The sequence below is a fragment of the Ostrinia furnacalis genome, unplaced genomic scaffold (assembly GCF_004193835.3).
Source record: "Ostrinia furnacalis isolate ACB-3 unplaced genomic scaffold, ASM419383v2 OfSCF6717, whole genome shotgun sequence".
NCBI classification, from domain to species: Eukaryota; Metazoa; Arthropoda; class Insecta; order Lepidoptera; family Crambidae; genus Ostrinia; species Ostrinia furnacalis.
In genome coordinates, this window is record NW_021136956.1 from 346,166 (window position 1) to 364,904 (window position 18,739).

Sequence of the window (18,739 nt, forward strand, 5' to 3'; positions counted from 1 at the left end):
ATTACATTTTATTTTGAGCTCAATTAGAAAAAAGGTTTTTATTCATTAAATAAAATAAACCTTGTTGATTTAATCCTTTTTAACACCTCATTATGGTTTTTTAATTTGTATGACATCAGTCAATCAGCATTATACAATGTCATTCAGGCACTTGAATCAATTTTGTAATTATTTCTTTCATTTACCTACATTTAAGTTTCGTAATCAATTAAAGTCAGTTATTTAGTAGCTTAATTTTCAAATATGTGATTCACTGAAAATCATTAAATCAATCATTGCAAATTCATAACTACAAACTTTGTTAGATCAATATTTCGTATCGCTCTTGACGATACGTTTACTTCGGAAACAATCTAAAATGGCAAGTCCAAATCAAGAAACAGATTCAGCTTCAATGTTCATGCAAAAAGGCGATGGCAAAAGAAAGAGTCCAACGCGATCGGAGCCATCTTCTAGGAAGAACTCAAAAACCAACCTACCCGCAGAAATTATTACGGTCAAAGATTTCTTTGACTTCATGAAAACGGCATATCAAGTGTACGAGCATTTAGAAGGCGATGAAGACGAAGGTTCGAAGATAAATTGGGAAGAGTTGACTAAATTAACTGTTATCAATCATGTAATAGAACAGCAGGAGAGGGATCTTCTGTACCAAACTGCGTTTACTCAGCAAAAGCCTATTACTAGTAAGAGTGACACGGCGATAGAGAAGAAAAATAATGAAATCGAGCGCATTGAAAAACGTTCAAGTTGCAGTGAAATTGAAGGTAAAATATTTTAATTACTTTGCCATAAAAATATTTTTTTACTGTAAGTGCTGCCATCTAGTGTCTCTCCTTCGCAGGTAAGGGCCGTCGCCGTTCCCTACCCCCAGAAGCTCGTGTGGAAATGCTTGGGGTTTGGACTGAAGCTAATCTCAATTGCAAATTAAATGATGTAAGTTTACAGTATGTTAGTTATCGCTTTTTATCCAAAACATTGGAATACCACGATTTTATTAAGTTTACTAATAATCACACTAGATGTCGCTACTGTCTTTGCAATTTAATATTTTTCGTGCCATTTTTCAGGTAATAAATGAAGGTATTCTGGATTCTATTCTTCCCTACTTGGTCGGATATAAGAAACCATCAAAAACAACGAGCGTCTACACGCCTATAATCAAAAAGGTGCCGTCTGGTCCAGTAGCTGAGATCAAAAAACCTGCTAGTTTTGGAGGCAAGTATATTTCTTACTTTGTGTACTGAAAATAAAGTCGAAGTTACTTTGTGTTTATTAAATCTTGTTTTTTTTAAGGTTTCGTAAACGAAAAGGAATCTAGAGATAGATTGGGAAGACGCAAGTCGTCGGTGATCGCCGCTCAAGACAGGGGCAACCAAAAACAAGAGTAAGTACTGTTGCCGTCGCTAGATGGCGTTTTTACGGGTTTTTATTTACACGTTACATTTACAATAATTTTATTGGAACTAAACTTAGCGGTTTTGATTGGAAAGATTACCTAGTAATTTATTTTAAAATTCATAATAATAATACAATGTCATTGAGCACGAAATTTTGTAACGTGTTACGAATATTATGTATGTGTATTTCAACTCCTTTGTCAATATCCGATATGGTCTAGTGGCTAGGATACCTGGCTCTCACCCAGGAGGCTCGGGTTCGATTCCCGGTATCGGAATATCTTTTTTGCATTTTTTATTTCATTTTTCAGTGGCGATGTAGAAATCCACGTATGCGATGAGGTGAAAGGCTTGAAGAAAGACTTCAGGTGCCCTCAAAAGTTACTGGTTTCAAAGATGGGATACTTTGCTGACGTCACGGCTGGTCAGCGACTCGAGGACATGGATATTTCTGTACATTGCGACATTCAGGTAAGACTGTTTACATTTCTATTTATTTTTCTTAGTTTGTTGGAAGTAATTTTTGGAACATAAAAACGATTTTGAAAATCCTTCACCAGTAGAAATCTACATTATTTTTGTCTCAGTTATATTATAATCTGGATACGACCTTTTTCCCATGAGAACCAAAATAAAGCCAAGGGACAAGTCGCAGGAAAACTGGTACCTAAGTACGTAGATCATTTAAAATTGTAAGTACCTACACATGAAATTAATACACACTGATCGCTTGTTGGAACATAGAATTTTGAATAGAACTTAAATATTCCATGAACTGCAGAAAGAAGTGAGACTTTATAATTAACCGACTTCAAAGAAACGAGGGGATTCTCAATTCGACTGTATTTCTTCCATAAGCAGTTGGTTGTTTATCGTCCCTCTTCGTAAATAAATTACTTAGGTATTTGCTGCAGATCTTCGACTGGCTGATGCGCTGGGTGAAGCGCGACACGATCCTGGTGGCGGACTGGCCGCTGCTCGACCCTCACAACGTGGTCCCCATACTCGTCTCAGCTTCCTTCTTGCAGGTACGAAGAGTAGAGTTTTATAATTAGGTATGTGATCATCATCATGATCATCATTCCCCAATTTTGTCATATAAATCTAAACGAAGAATCTTAGATGATTATCACACTGCGCCGCGCTCCGCCGCGGAGCGCGTGATTTCATATAAAAAATCAAAAAATCCCGCGCGCAGACGCGTTTTCAGTGTGTTGTGCCGCGCGTGTTTTCTATACAAACTGAGGTACTAGCATACAATGATTAAATCTGTCGTCCCGCGTATCGCGGCGGAGCGCGGCGCAGTGTGATAATCGCCTTAATTATTCGTTGACGGATTTAGTTACACGCTTCAGATAAAAGTGATGTATTTTCTGCAAATTAGGCTTTTAAAAAGCGCCTTTATCGCTAGAAGGTTATTTCCATCCCTTAGGTACATTTCTTTTACCAACCTAGTTCTGCTAAGTCATTTTCTTTATTCGGTAAGCAAATTATTGTTACTGGTATTTGGAGCATCATTTGACACTACCCACATTGCGTACTTTTTAATGAACATTGTGTCAACTCAAAAATTCAAAATTTTGAGTCTACAAAAATCCTCCATGTTTATGGTTCAGATGGAGCCACTGCTGCACGACTGCCTGATCTACTGCCACGCGCATCTCAACGACATCGTCAAGACTTCCACCAACCTCGCTTGCCTCAGCGATGCTTTACTTACCAGGTATTACAATATCATCAATATACATAAATATGCAAATGTGCAAGTACATTCTTCAGCAGGCAGGTGGCAGATATAAGTCTGGATGAACCTGGTTTTCTGTTCTTAGGTGGAACACAAAATATGCTTTCTGTAAATATAGTGACTCCCTTTTGGTTGTTACATAGTTGGATGTTGCCGACTTGATCCATCGAACTATACTGATCGAAGAATCCTGTTTGATATCCCATTAGGGAAATAGCAGAAAACTTTAACCATCCATATTTTTTTGTAAGGTTACTGGAAAATGAACTGGTTGACCATTATGGCATTTAGTTTGTCAACTGTAGATCTTCCTTCCTCCAGACTAGCAGCGATGTACACGAACGCAGAGCTGGAAGGCGTGCGCGACCGCAAGGATAAGATCCAGTCGAGGCTGTACTGCAAGCTCATCCTGTCGCTGGCCGAGCCCGTGCCGGAAACGTTACGTGGCCACTACGCTACACTGGCCACGCTGTTCAAGTGCAGCAAGTGAGTGCTCTAAGCCAATGTTTCGTACATCTAGGAAAACGAAATTTTTTGGAGGTACACCACCACACATGAAAAATAATTTTTTTTATCCACAACGAGGAAGTTTTATGTAATTACCTTTATTAGTCTTATCCTTACTTAAGTATACTTACTAAACATAAGTTTATAAGATAATAATCTTTTTTTTCCGAGGTACACCATCTAATGATCACGCTACACCGTTTGCGGAACACTGCTCTAGCCTATGGCAGAAACTTTAGTTCGTTCCCATTGGCGGTCATTTTCCAGGGGGGAACCCTCACATGAAGCAGCGCGGTTTGCGATTAGTATTGTAAAATATTTTCTAGGGTGGGTACTATAGTAACATTGTTGTTATTGACAGATGCAACAAGCTGCTAGGGCGCCACATTGCGGAGCAAGTCCCATGCCAGCCCTCTAGCATGAGAATCGACAGGCGTGGGAACGTCATCTCCACTCACACCAAGTCAGTATACCATAATATATACTATAGTGGAGGAGGCTCATAGTCCAGCAGTGGACTTTAAAGGGCTGTTGATGACCATAATAAATAAGGTTCAAATTGTGGCGGCACTTATATTCACCAGATCAAAAAGGCATACTCGCTGTAGTCTCCTATAAACGCCGTAGACCGTATACACGGGACCAGGGTACGGAAACTTCCATACTACGATCAAACTTGCTTCCAAACAGCGACTTCAGTCGATAAATTCCAATACTTTTTTTTTTTTTCTTTATGGCTCTCGCGGATTGCGTTTAGCCACGACNCATACAATGATTAAATCTGTCGTCCCGCGTACCGCGGCGGAGCGCGGCGCAGTGTGATAATCGCCTTAATTATTCGTTGACGGATTTAGTTACACGTGTCAGATAAAAGTGATGTATTTTCTGCAAATTAGGCTTTTAAAAAGCGCCTTTATCGCTAGAAAGCTATTTCCATTCCTTACATTTCTTTTACCAACCTAGTTCTGCTAAGTCATTTTCTTTATTCGGTAAGTAAATTATTATTGTTACTGGTATTTGGAGCATATTCATTTGACACCACCACATTGCGTACTTTTTAATGAACATTGTGTCAACTCAAAAATTCAAAATTTTGAGTACAAATTCTCCATGTTTGTGGTGTAGATGGAGCCACTGCTGCACGACTGCTTGATCTATTGCCACGCGCATCTAAACGACATCGTCAAGACTTCCACCAACCTCGCGTGCCTCAGCGACGCTCTGCTGACCAGGTAATAATAGTAGAAATATTATATTGGAGTTAGCCGTGATCATGGCGCTAGCAAAATATGATTTATGAGTAAAGTATAGTGACTTTAGGATGTTGCAATCTTGACCTATCGATCGAACTAATAAGAACCGGTCGATTCCTGTTTGATGTCCCATTCTGACTCATGTTAGTCAGCCGTAGTAGGCAAATTCGACGGCGAACAGCCGACAACTTCAACCATATTTACATAATATTTTTGTGTGAAGTTAACAAAAGGTTGAATTGACCATTATAGCATTCAGTTTGCCAACTATAGATCATTCCTTCCTCCAGACTAGCAGCGATGTACACGAACGCGGAGCTGGAAGGCGTGCGCGACCGCAAGGACAAGATCCAGTCGAGGCTGTACTGCAAGCTCATCCTGTCGCTGGCCGAGCCCGTGCCGGAAACGTTACGTGGTCACTACGCCACACTGGCCACGCTGTTCAAGTGCAGCAAGTGAGTGCTCTAGGCCAATGTTCCGCAAAATGTTTGTGTTCAAGGTACATAAAGGAAAACAAATTTTTTTGAAGGTACACCACACATGAAAAATTAATGTTTAGATACTACCTAATTATTAGTCTTTTATCCTTACTTACTAAAAATAAGTTTATAAGATAATCTTATTTTTCCAAGGCACACTATCTAATGACCAAGGTTCACGAGTGTGTCGCGGTACACCGTTTGCGGCACAGTACTCTAGCCTATGGCAGAAACTTTAGTTCGTTCCCATTGGCGTATTTAGGGTACACCCTCACATGAAGCAGCGCGGTTTGCGATTTCTTTTCATCTGTCAAAGTTCAAAGATCTTTTATATGGTAACATTGTTGTTATTGACAGATGCAACAAGCTGCTAGGGCGCCACATCGCTGAACAAGTCCCGTGCCAGCCCTCTAGCATGAGGATCGACCGGCGTGGGAACGTGATCTCCACTCACACCAAGTTAGTATGATGGAGAACTGCCTCCTAATTAAAATTCATGTAGGTACAGTTAGCGTAAAATAGTTCGTGACACCCAAAGACTACATGCCGTTACATTGACGAAAAAAGTTCGCAACATGTTCTGTTACATTGGAATAAAGTTGTGTTGTCACATTCTTGGCCACTTTAGGTGTACGAATTATTTGACGCTCACTGTACCTTTGCTACCTTCTTGAAACCACAAAGGACACTCTTTATGGTTTCACGAAGAGCTCCTCTCACTCGACCTAGATTAGGACTGTTATCCAGTTGCCGGGAAATTTCGATTTAAGAGCCGGAAAGAGTCAAAATACGGATGTCAATGAGTAGCTTCACAAGTCACAAGCATAAATAATATCCCACCAAAAACATTCTGTAAAAAACTAGCCAAGTCTCGATGGAGCTGCTTGTTTATCTCTAAAAAGTAATGAAATCTAGACAAAGTCGTGCCAAGTCTGTGACGGTTCCTTACTGCGATTTCTTTATTATTATACTTAATGTTGTGTGACTTGGCGGAGATTAATTTTATGACGTGGCTTGTATGTCAGAGACCCGACGTGGAGCCTGAACGAGTACATCACGTGGCTGTACGGCGAGCTGCGCTCGTGGCGGCGCGTGTACTGGCGCCTGTGGGCCGACTGCCACTTCCTGCGCTGCCAGCTGTGCGACAGTTTCTTCCCGGCTTATCAGGTCAGCAAGTGTTATTTTGACAAGATTAAATAGTATAACTATAGTCTAATAATATTTGCACTGTCTCTCTCTCTATACTTTGAATAAACAGGGCTCCAATGAGGGCTATCGGTTTAGCGCTCACCAGTTGGCGCCACTGTAGAGTAAGGTCCTGTCACTTGCTGGTAGCGAAGACAGTGGCGCCAACTGGTGAGCGTGAAAGTGGTAGGAGGACTATCGCATTTGCACTCATCAAGATGGCGCCACTGTAGAGTAAGGTCCTGTCAATCGCCAGGGGTGCCAACTGTTGAGTATAAAAACGATAGCCCTCATTCTAAAACTTCTTCAAATGCGACTCTTTTCTACTTACCCGTACACCTCCCCGCGTTCGCCGTGTCCGTATAAGAGCGTCGATTGACGTCACGGTCGCATGGTGCGCAATTAACTTGACCGGGTTGTAGAAATGTTAGGTTTTGTCAATGGGGAGCATTCTGTGGATCTAACTTTTCAGCTAAAGCCTGGTCCGTAAGCACGTAGAATCCCGTCCAATGACCCCAAGCTACCCATCCTTATCGCTCGCGCGTAATTATATTGCTGTGCGACGCGCGCCCGCAGTGAGTGTGCGAGCGCGATAGCAACATAATTACGTGCGAGCGACAAGGATGGGCAGCTTGGGGTCATTGGACGGGATTCTACGTGCTCACGGACCAGGCTTTAGTAGTTCTTCTGGCCTTTTAATTTCTAGAGCTTCAATAACGGTGCCGATTTGCGTTTTATTTCCTCGCGTTTTTTGATGGAGTTTGATTGATTGTTGCGTGCAAGTTTTCGAAAAAAGAGGCTTGTTTGCTATATCCTACATTGGGTAGGTATACCTACACAACACAAGCTTCCAAAAAGAGGCTAGCCTCCTTTATCCTATACTAGCGTATCCCGTACTGAGTACCTCGTATCCTCAGATGGAGTGGTGCTCGCACCACGAGCAGGGCCCGCACATGTTCGCGCTGGAGGGCCGCGCGCCGCTGCCCACCGGCCGCTACCCGTGCTGCGGCGAGCGCGCCTACCGCTTCGAGACCGTCACCAGGAACACTGTGAGTCCGCGCATACTTTGTATTATTTTGTTCCCAGTCAGACTAAGTACGGACCCGAAGAGAAAGAGAGTTTAATTGCAACTTTGGGTCGTAATTTTTCCCGGACTGGTTAAGTCCTAACTTCCCGAAACCATTAGAGTTATCAGGTGTGACACGTCATGATGTCTTTTCCACATGACAATCGTTTGCTTATGTATGCTTGCTTCTTATTGAGTGAGCTAAAGAGGCACTAAGGCAGAAACATTATTTAGTTAATTATTATTCTTGTGTAGGTTCTGGGTTGCATAGCGTTCAGGCTTGCAACTTTACTGCTTTGAAATAAAATGATGTGCTTCTTCGATTCAACCATGACATGCATCTGACCTAAGTTGAGACCAGTTGAGACTGTGAATTTTGTTTGTTACTTACAACCCACAAAATAGATGTGAATCATGGCACTGCATCATCATGATCAAATGAAATCGAAATCATTAGATTCACAATCTAAATCTGACCAACTATCTTCCCAGGGCTGCCAGTTCCGCGAGCATGCACCTGACGAGCGGCTGGCCACCGATGCTGTAGTGATGGAGATCTACGGCAAGTTCCGCGACATCATCGCCATGCGCCCGCCGCAGCTCATGTTCCCCGAGCGGCTCACCAGGCTCGTCGGTAGGGGTAAGGGGGTGGGAGTCTCTTGCAGGGTATAGTCTGGTCTGTGAGCACGTAGAATTTTGTCCAATGACCCCAAGCTACCCATCCTTATCGCTCGTGCGTAATTAAGTCTAAGCTGTCGCGCTCGCACTCTTACTGCGGGCGCCCGTCGCAGTCGCGACAGCAATATAATTACGCGCGAGCGATAAGGATGGGTAGCTTGGGGTCATTGGACAAAATTCTACGTGCTCACAGACCGGGCTTTAGACTCAAGCTAGTTTTGAAGCAATCTACGTCATCATCACAATTGTGACTTCTTTAATTGTGATATCGCCTGACAAGGGGCTGTCGGAGGTGCCATAAGGTGTAAGCTTTTGCAGGTAGATAAGTAGGTACTCCAAACAATGATGAAAGGGCAGTGGAAGTCTACAGAAAGTTGACTGTCATAATATTGGCCCACAGCTGATTTTTCAATGATGTTATCGTCCGACACGAGCAAATCAACCTTAGGTACCTAGGTAGACTATTACAGTAGATTCTGAGCCAGTTAACGTTGAACAGAACATTCAATAAAAGTCTTTTGTAATTGAGATTGTTTCAACCAAAAGACGTCTACTGTTACAACTAGGCTTAGGATGCGCGCCGCGATAAGCGGTTATCACGCCATTTTATCGTTTTTGCCAATACATTTTGACGTCGATAAAGTATATCACGGCGCGCATCCTAGCCCGGCTGGGCCTGGGAGGTGTGTGGATAAGTGCGAGGGAAGTCGCATTCCAGTAAAGTGCGCAATTAGCTCGATTAGACAAAGGCCTCTCAAGGATTTCCACAAAAACTGGTCTTGCGCTGCCTGCCAGAATCAAAATTCTTCCTCATCAACAAATGTGGACAAAATACACCCGGCATCGTTCCGCAGAGCCGGGCGAGGAGGCCGGCGGTCGCCTGCAGTGCAAGGAGGTGTTCTGGTGGGAGGGCATCCAGCTGGCGCCGCCGCGCGCGCCGCTCGGGCTGCTCGGCAAGCTTTACACCAGCAACAACAAGTTCAACCGTGAGCGATTGTGTAGCGTGGTGGCGGGGACTTGGGATTCAAAAGATAAAAAGAAACCACGTTTTTATGATCTTGTCTTCTCTTTCAATCTTATAAAGTTTATTTGAGCAGAATTTTCAGAGACAAGACAGAATTTTATGTTGAACTTACTTTGATAATTTGTATTTATAATCATATAAAATAAATAAATAAATATTTAGTAGTCAATTATCTTGTATTTAAAACAATGAGAAGGTTGTTACTTTTTGGTATTAATCTTCAAAATTTTAAAAATCGAGTTGTTTCCTTTTGACCCGACTGCGTCAGAGTTAGGGTTATGTTTTTCATCGACGATGCCTTTTCTTTTCCCCAATACGTTACTTTTTAAGTAGTTAACAAAAATAAAGTGCTCTCAAATCTCCGCCACCGCTTTTAGAATCAAGGGCTGTAAATACGCTCCCCAAGACCACATGTNTATGTGTGCGTGTACTATGTGTGTATGTGAGCGTTACGTACGTAGGTTAAGTACAGCGAATTTAACACCAGGCTGTCAATTAGTAGGCTCAAAAATTTGACAGAGTGGGTTCTCTATTTCCTATGTATTACTTTTCTCTATGCACGGGACTATTCCCACATCTCGTTCCCACCACTGCAACTCCTGTGTAGCCAGGATCTACAGCTTGACCACCACAAAAACCCAACCAATGAAGGTCAAGTTTGTCCCGGGGGAAAGTTAAACTGTCATTGGACCCGCAACGAAATTAATCAGAAGAACATAGGAGGAGTTCGAAATTAAGGTTCAACTTCCCGTAGGCCGTGTACAGTGTTGGTCACAATGCTTACTATAGAAATGAACTGTTGTGGTCTCTTCTCAGACGTCGGCATACGGCGTCGATAGGAACGTTGGACACCGATGTACGCCGCGTATAGCGTTTACTAGGAGAGCGTAGCCTTTATGACCCTTTCAAAATCAAAATCAAAATTATCTTTATTTGTTTAGACTAATTAAATTAGTTCTTGCAAATCGTCAAATGCTCTTAAGGAGCCTATATATGTCTCATTTTTTTTGCCCTACCTTTATGTTCCTAGACCCCCTAGTAAAGATTCTTTTGTGAAACAAATATTAAAGGTTACTGCGACACAAGCTTTGCTTAGTGCGGTATCCGCTAGATATAAGGACTTTATGTATTTGGTTTTACTGGCAATAAACGTTTTATTTATTTATTATTTTGTGTCAGGGACCCGACGTGGAGCCTGAACGAGTACATCACGTGGCTGTACGGCGAGCTGCGCTCGTGGCGGCGCGTGTACTGGCGCCTGTGGGCCGACTGCCACTTCCTGCGCTGCCAGCTGTGCGACAGCTTCTTCCCGGCTTACCAGGTCAGCAAGTGTTATTTTGACAAGATTAAATAGTATAACTAAAGCCTCATAATATTTGCACTGTCTCTCTCTCTACTTAGAATAAACAGGGCTCCAATTCCAAAACTTCTTCAAATGCGAGTCTTTTCTACTTACCCGTACACCTCCCCGCGTTCGCCGTGTCCGTATAAGAGCGTCGATTGACGTCACGGTCGCATGGTGCGCAGTTAACTTGACCGGGTTGTAGAAATGTTAGGTTTTGTCAATGGGGAGCATTCTGTGGATCTAACTTTTCAGCTAAAGCCTGGTCCGTAAGCACGTAGAATCCCGTCCAATGACCCCAAGCTACCCATCCTTATCGCTCGCGCGTAATTATATTGCTGTCGCGACTGTGCGACGCGCGCCCGCAGTGAGTGTGCGAGCGACAAGCTTGGGGTCATTGGACGGGATTCTACGTGCTCACGGACCAGGCTTTAGTAGTTCTTCTGGCCTTTTAATTTCTAGAGCTTCAATAACGGTGCCGATTTGCGTTTTATTTCCTCGCGTTTTTTGATGGAGTTTGATTGATTGTTGCGTGCAAGTTTTCGAAAAAAGAGGCTTGTTTGCTATATCCTACATTGGGTAGGTATACCTACACAACACAAGCTTCCAAAAAGAGGCTAGCCTCCTTTATCCTATACTAGCGTATCCCGTACTGAGTACCTCGTATCCTCAGATGGAGTGGTGCTCGCACCACGAGCAGGGCCCGCACATGTTCGCGCTGGAGGGCCGCGCGCCGCTGCCCACCGGCCGCTACCCGTGCTGCGGCGAGCGCGCCTACCGCTTCGAGACCGTCACCAGGAACACTGTGAGTCCGCGCATACGCGTTGTATTATTTTGTTCCCAGTCAGACTAAGTACGGACCCGAAGAGAAAGAGAGTTTAATTGCAACTTTGGGTCGTAATTTTTCCCGGACTGGTTAAGTCCTAACTTCCCGAAACCATTAGAGTTATCAGGTGTGACACGTCATGATGTCTTTTCCACATGACAATCGTTTGCTTATGTATGCTTGCTTCTTATTGAGTGAGCTAAAGAGGCACTAAGGCAGAAACATTATTTAGTTAATTATTATTCTTGTGTAGGTTCTGGGTTGCATAGCGTTCAGGCTTGCAACTTTACTGCTTTGAAATAAAATGATGTGCTTCTTCGATTCAACCATGACATGCATCTGACCTAAGTTGAGACCAGTTGAGACTGTGAATTTTGTTTGTTACTTACAACCCACAAAATAGATGTGAATCATGGCACTGCATCATCATGATCAAATGAAATCGAAATCATTAGATTCACAATCTAAATCTGACCAACTATCTTCCCAGGGCTGCCAGTTCCGCGAGCATGCACCTGACGAGCGGCTGGCCACCGATGCTGTAGTGATGGAGATCTACGGCAAGTTCCGCGACATCATCGCTATGCGCCCGCCGCAGCTGATGTTCCCCGAGCGGCTCACCAGGCTCGTCGGTAGGGGTAAGGGGGTGGGAGTCTCTTGCAGGGTATAGTCTGGTCTGTGAGCACGTAGAATTTTGTCCAATGACCCCAAGCTACCCATCCTTATCGCTCGTGCGTAATTAAGTCTAAGCTGTCGCGCTCGCACTCTTACTGCGGGTGCCCGTCGCAGTCGCGACAGCAATATAATTACGCGCGAGCGATAAGGATGGGTAGCTTGGGGTCATTGGACAAAATTCTACGTGCTCACAGACCGGGCTTTAGACTCAAGCTAGTTTTGAAGCAATCTACGTCATCATCACAATTGTGACTTCTTAATTATGATATCGCCTGACAAGGGGCTGTCGGAGGTGCCATAAGGTGCAAGCTTTTGCAGGTAGATAAGTAGGTACTCCAAACAATGATGAAAGGGCAGTGGAAGTCTACAGAAAGTTGACTGTCATAATATTGGCCCACAGCTGATTTTTCAATGATGTTATCGTCCGACACGAGCAAATCAACCTTAGGTACCTAGGTAGACTATTACAGTAGATTCTGAGCCAGTTAACGTTGAACAGAACATTCAATAAAAGTCTTTTGTAATTGAGATTGTTTCAACCAAAAGACGTCTACTGTTACAACTAGGCTTAGGATGCGCGCCGCGATAAGCGGTTATCACGCCATTTTATCGTTTTTGCCAATACATTTTGACGTCGATAAAGTATATCACGGCGCGCATCCTAGCCCGGCTGGGCCTGGGAGGTGTGTGGATAAGTGCGAGGGAAGTCGCATTCCAGTAAAGTGCGCAATTAGCTCGATTAGACAAAGGCCTCTCAAGGATTTCCACAAAAACTGGTCTTGCGCTGCCTGCCAGAATCAAAATTCTTCCTCATCAACAAATGTGGACAAAATACACCCGGCATCGTTCCGCAGAGCCGGGCGAGGAGGCCGGCGGTCGCCTGCAGTGCAAGGAGGTGTTCTGGTGGGAGGGCATCCAGCTGGCGCCGCCGCGCGCGCCGCTCGGGCTGCTCGGCAAGCTTTACACCAGCAACAACAAGTTCAACCGTGAGCGATTGTGTAGCGTGGTGGCGGGGACTTGGGATTCAAAAGATAAAAAGAAACCACGTTTTTATGATCTTGTCTTCTCTTTCAATCTTATAAAGTTTATTTGAGCAGAATTTTCAGAGACAAGACAGAATTTTATGTTGAACTTACTTTGATAATTTGTATTTATAATCATATAAAATAAATAAATAAATATTTAGTAGTCAATTATCTTGTATTTAAAACAATGAGAAGGTTGTTACTTTTTGGTATTAATCTTCAAAATTTTAAAAATCGAGTTGTTTCCTTTTGACCCGACTGCGTCAGAGTTAGGGTTATGTTTTTCATCGACGATGCCTTTTCTTTTCCCCAATACGTTACTTTTTAAGTAGTTAACAAAAATAAAGTGCTCTCAAATCTCCGCCACCGCTTTTAGAATCAAGGGCTGTAAATACGCTCCCCAAGACCACATGTAGTGGCCATGTGAATCCAGCTTCTTGCAAAAGAGCAACGATTAGATTTACCCCAAAAACTGTAAATACACTACTACCCCGCTCAAATGCGATGCAGATATTATTATTATGCCACACGATGCTTTTATTTGTAACGGAATCTATTGAAAAGGTAGCTTCTGAAATGTCCGTTTAAGGCATCGTGTGGACACGCTCTTTGATTGCTGATAGAGTCCACCCTACAATTTATAGGTATTCTGCAGAGAACAATTATTATGAGCATTTAATTCCAAGTTCCGACTCTAAGATGGAGCCCTACAAAATGTTGTCAGCAATAATTAACTGCTTACTGTTCTATGCTAAATCAAATGTCGGATCTGTAGATAAAAATATTGGTGTACCTAGTGTTTCCATATCCCCATTTTAATTACCAAACCTAAACTACACTACTTACTTATTATTATGAAAAAGTTACATAATATCTTCAAATAAAATCAGTTGCCTACATAATTAACATCATCATTCATTCACACAACAAAATAACACAAATACGTCACAAGCCCCTACCATCCCCTCCCTAACCTAAATCTCCTACAGCTTGCGCGAGACCAGGCTCCCCCACGCTTGGGGCGGCCCGCGCTCCCTCCCAGGCCCATTCCCTGGCCTGCAACTGCTCCAGCGCCACCACCGAGGCCAAAGACTCCAAGACCTTCAAGCCCAAGGAGGCTAAGGAGGAATCCCCGCGACCGAAGGTAAGCGGGCATCCGGCTCGGAAGACCAACGCCGAGGTTGCCGGTCTTATTGATGATTTACATGATACTTAAACATGAAACATTCCTTAATGAAATATTAATACTTTTGGCTTCTTTCACGTAATTTAAAGCTTGATAAAGAAACCAATGATAAAATACTTGCATGCAATCAATCCTAAACTTTTTGGTAGGTAAATGCACTGTGCGGAGTGCACCTACTCTTTCTCGCACCATTAGCCTCAGAAATGGTCGATGTAACTTACCGTGTGTAGGTAGTTATAGAGAAAATGTACAGTCGCGGAATGAAAAGGTTCGTCACCTTAGTGTCGGTTTTCGCTTGCACTAGGTACCTACTGTAAGAGTCAAACCTGCCAACATAACCGTGCAAGAAACATTGCTGCTAACATTTAAATAAATATGACGTTTGCTAACGAATAAGGTTTTGCTTGTTTATTTTTCTATCCCATCAGTGCAATGTTACAAAATGTAGTTTTTTTTATTTAATAGATAATGGCAGGTTGAACCAACAAGAAGGTTTTAGTTTATCAATCTTAATAATCTTCTTGACAAGTTAAATCGTCAAACAACTTTGATCTGAATAATTTTGAACTTTACTGACGAACAGTTAAAGATTATTTTCGTTTTAGGAATTCGTTGAAGGAATCAATTTGAAAACTGACGAATCTTTTCATTCCGTGACTGTACTTACCTGTGGGTAGTTACTGTTACAGATGGAAGGTTCTTGTAAATATTAATGTTAGTAGTAATTACGCTTCTAGTTGGTAGTGTACACTGCTACAAAATAACTTTGCTTTTTTTGCATTAATTGTTGGTAAGACAACGAAGACCTACGAACCCAGTAGTACCTACACGCATCTAGGAAACTTTAATAGCACAGTATTAAGTATGTAGTCGGTAGAGTCCATAATATTTTTGAACATGCTTCATTTTATTAATTTTTACGACAAAAGTTCCAACTTCCAATAATTATCACTAAGCCACGAACTTTTGCCGTGTACCTACTTAACTCTCCAAAGCGTTTAATCTGCGTCACTGCCTAGTTACTTTGGTACTTAGGCCCAGTTTCCACAAAAACTGAGCGGAGAGGTGTTGTAGAAATAAATCTCCGCTTTGTTGGAAATCGCCACAAACTAAGCCGCGTGACTACCAACTGTCTTGCTATCCAGACTTCTGGTACCACTATACTTTACGTCTGACACTGCTTGAAACCTACAGACCACACAATGTGGTCTGTGTTGAAACCATACCAGCCTTATGCCACAAACTGGCCATGTGACTCTCAATTGGCGCGTCTATGGGCCTTGCCACACTGGCGGAAAGCGGTTTCAAAGCGGAGCGGCGATGAGGCGAAGACGCCGCGGATGCGCAACGTTTCCGCCACGCAGCGTCGCCGCTACGCTTTGAAAACGTTTGCAATCTGCCAGTGTGGCAGCTCTCTAACACTGAGCCCCGATTACGTAACTTTTGACGTCTACAATCCAGACGCGCTTCATCGATTCTCCGATACGATTGGTCAAAACAGCTGTTGAACGACCAATCGTATCGCAGAATCGAGAAGCGTGTCTGGATTGGAGACGTTAAAAATTACCGTAATCGGGGCTCTGCTTGATCTACCTACGTCTGACACTGCTTGATTACGAAGAAAGGCGCCGTCTGCGAGGCGGGCGACGCCAGCGAGGAGCAGTCCAGCGAGTCGGACGCCAGCGAGCAGAGCTCGTGCAGCGCCCGCAGTGACGAGGACGCGCCGCGACGCGTCGCACCGCATCAGCGACCGCATAGCCATCCCACGAACAAGTGAGATACTTCTTCTTCTTATGTGCTTTTTCCTAATTCATTTGTGCCGACCAGTTCCCCTCTCGGGGTAAGATAAGTAAGATAAATAGTTCAAAAGTAGGTAGGGAGACCGAGATATTTTGAAACAGAAGAAGGAGAGTTGAAAACACCGCCGATTTTTCAGAACTTAAAACCGTTACCGAGTTGGCAACGTCACAGTACCGGTCGCCCCGCAGTTCACGTTTATGATTCAAGGCACTTTTAAGTATACCTTTAAATCGGTGGTACTTTTACCTCACCTTGTTTAAAAAATATTGATGCTCCCCAAGACGTGATGCCGTAAGTAATTGCTTTGCTTGAACTTGTAATGTAGGTTGAATAACAGATTAGCCATGATGATGTCACGTTCATATCATCCGGTAGGATTCATATTTCACACGACTGTCATCCCTAAAACTCCTAAGACCCCATGTGTCCCCAGAAGAGTCCGCGTGGTGGGCCGCGTGTGGGTGGCGTCGCTTTCGGCGCGCAGCAACCAGGACCAGCAGCGTCGCTTCGAGGAGCGCGCGGCGCGGCAGATGCGGGCAGCTCTCGCTCGCCGCGCCGCGCTTACACCCAGCAAGGCTAAGGCACCTGCAGGTGTGTGTGGTTGTAGCTATCACAGCAGTAGAAGCCGACAGTTACAGTCCGTCCTTTAGGCTGGTTTAAGTGTATGAACGCTAGGGAGCGTTTTAGAGTAATGCGGTCCGGAGGAACCGCTCCGCTCCATAACAGTTCATACAGATCGGCTATGCGGAGCGGGTCCGCACCGCACCGTCCGCGTGACACTAAAACCAGCCTTATTCTCACTAGTTCGATTGTCAGCCGACAGTTGCACTATCATCAGCCGACAGTTGCACTATCGTCAGCCGACAGTTGCACTAACTAATCGTCAGCAGACAGTTGCGATATCATCAGCCGATGGTTGCATTCTCATCAGGCGACTGTAAAACTCATTTATTTCTGTAAATAGGCCTTTAAAAAAGCACTTTTACACGTCCCAGTATTAACCCTACCACTGCTTCAGGACAATAAATGGGCCAGTGCTGAGAAGCAGCGCAAGAAACTCAGTCACTATTATACTGTTGCGCTATCATCGGTCGAAAGTTGCACTATAGCCCACTGACAGTTGCACTATCGTCATCTGACAGTTTCGCTATCGTCTGTCGACAGTTGCTTCTATCGTTAGCCCACAGTGATTCTCTCGTCAGACGACAGTTGGAATCTCGTCAGCTAACAGATGCTATGTCGTTAGCCAAGAGTTGCGCTCTCGTCAGCTGACAGTTGCGCTATTTTGGCACTGTATGGCAGTAGGTCTATCTTCTCATGTTTTGATTCAGGTGGCGTATACGCGAAATTGGAGGCAGAATGGCGCGAGCGCCACGGCCAACGACCTCGCAACGCGGTCTCCGCGCGGCCGCGCCAACCGGCTAACAAATACAAATGAAAACTTCACCTACCCTACAATTAGTCAAAACTTTCGCAAGTATGCTCACTTTTTACCTACCCGCAAGATTAGTAATCACAATGCAAGGTACTATTTGTACAAATGTATGCAAGTTGTTGTTGTTTTCTATAAAGTTGTTTTTTGTAAATTAAATGTAGTGTGTAATGTTCATGGTTGTTTTATTTAAAACCATAGAAAAATAAAATTATTGTTGCTACTTTGCAAATTATCGCCACCTAGCGGGAACAACGATAATTGCACTCAGTTGGCGCCACTAGCAATAGCGTTAGTGACCTTACTCTACAGTAGCGCCAACTGGTGAGCGCTTAAATTATAGCTCTCAATGCGACAGCCCTCCCTTCAGGGCTCATCAGTTGGCGCCTCGTCTTACTACTAAGTAGCTAGCGAGTTACAGGAACTTACTCTACAGAGGCGCCAACTGGTGAGGTCTATCATACAACCCGGTGAGTTAACTGCGCACCTGGTTGCCGGTGACATCACATCGACGCTCTGGTACGGACGGGGCGAACGCGGGAAGTGTTGCCGATCGATAGTCTATCGATAGCCAAACTATCGCAAGACTATCGATTGGCCTATTGATAGCTCAAAACGAGGCAATACTATTGAATATGTGCAATACTATCGATAGTATTGTTGCTCGTGAAGAATAAATCGATAGTATTGTAGCTTTTGAATAAAATGCTATCGATTGTTCTAGACTATCGATAGTTTGGCAATTATTATTTACAATAGTATCGTTTACAATATTTGGGTATAATAGTCAATAGGCACAACAATAGGGTTATTGAAATACTTGAATTATTTCATATAGTTAACCATAACATTTAATTATATGTTTCCAAAATTGGCAATACATTTTATTTGCCGTACTTAACTAATGCAGGTAATTTTAAATACAAGTGAGATTATTATTGTTAAGAGGCTTTTTCGAATGAAAACTATAGTTTTTTTTTACTATAGATAGTTCGGCCAACGCTAAACGCGGGGGTGTTCGGGTAAGTGAAAGGCAGAGCGAGCCGCATTCAAGCGAGGTGCGCAGTTAACTCGATGGTATTGTACGCTAGACCTCAAATGTAAAGCTACAAATAAA

At 43.5% G+C, this 18,739-nt stretch overlaps 1 protein-coding gene and 1 non-coding gene across 2 annotated transcripts; both read left to right on the plus strand.

Annotated features, from left to right (window-relative positions):
* Positions 1–232: 232 nt before the first annotated feature.
* On the plus strand, positions 233–17,628 carry LOC114362764 (uncharacterized). The gene is made up of 21 exons (XM_028318291.1): positions 233–767; positions 845–936; positions 1,071–1,218; positions 1,297–1,387; positions 1,712–1,871; positions 2,315–2,428; positions 3,017–3,123; positions 3,466–3,630; positions 4,013–4,114; positions 6,409–6,550; positions 7,486–7,617; positions 8,127–8,274; positions 9,167–9,404; positions 10,516–10,657; positions 11,352–11,483; positions 11,995–12,142; positions 13,034–13,165; positions 14,194–14,348; positions 16,012–16,163; positions 16,624–16,781; positions 17,522–17,628. The coding sequence occupies exons 1-21, from the start codon at positions 359–361 to the stop codon at positions 17,626–17,628; spliced, it is 3,174 nt and encodes a 1,057-aa protein (XP_028174092.1). The 5' UTR covers positions 233–358.
* TRNAE-CUC (transfer RNA glutamic acid (anticodon CUC)) lies at positions 1,607–1,678 on the plus strand. Its single transcript has one exon. It is a non-coding gene; the product is annotated as a tRNA-Glu (tRNA).
* Positions 17,629–18,739: the final 1,111 nt, after the last annotated feature.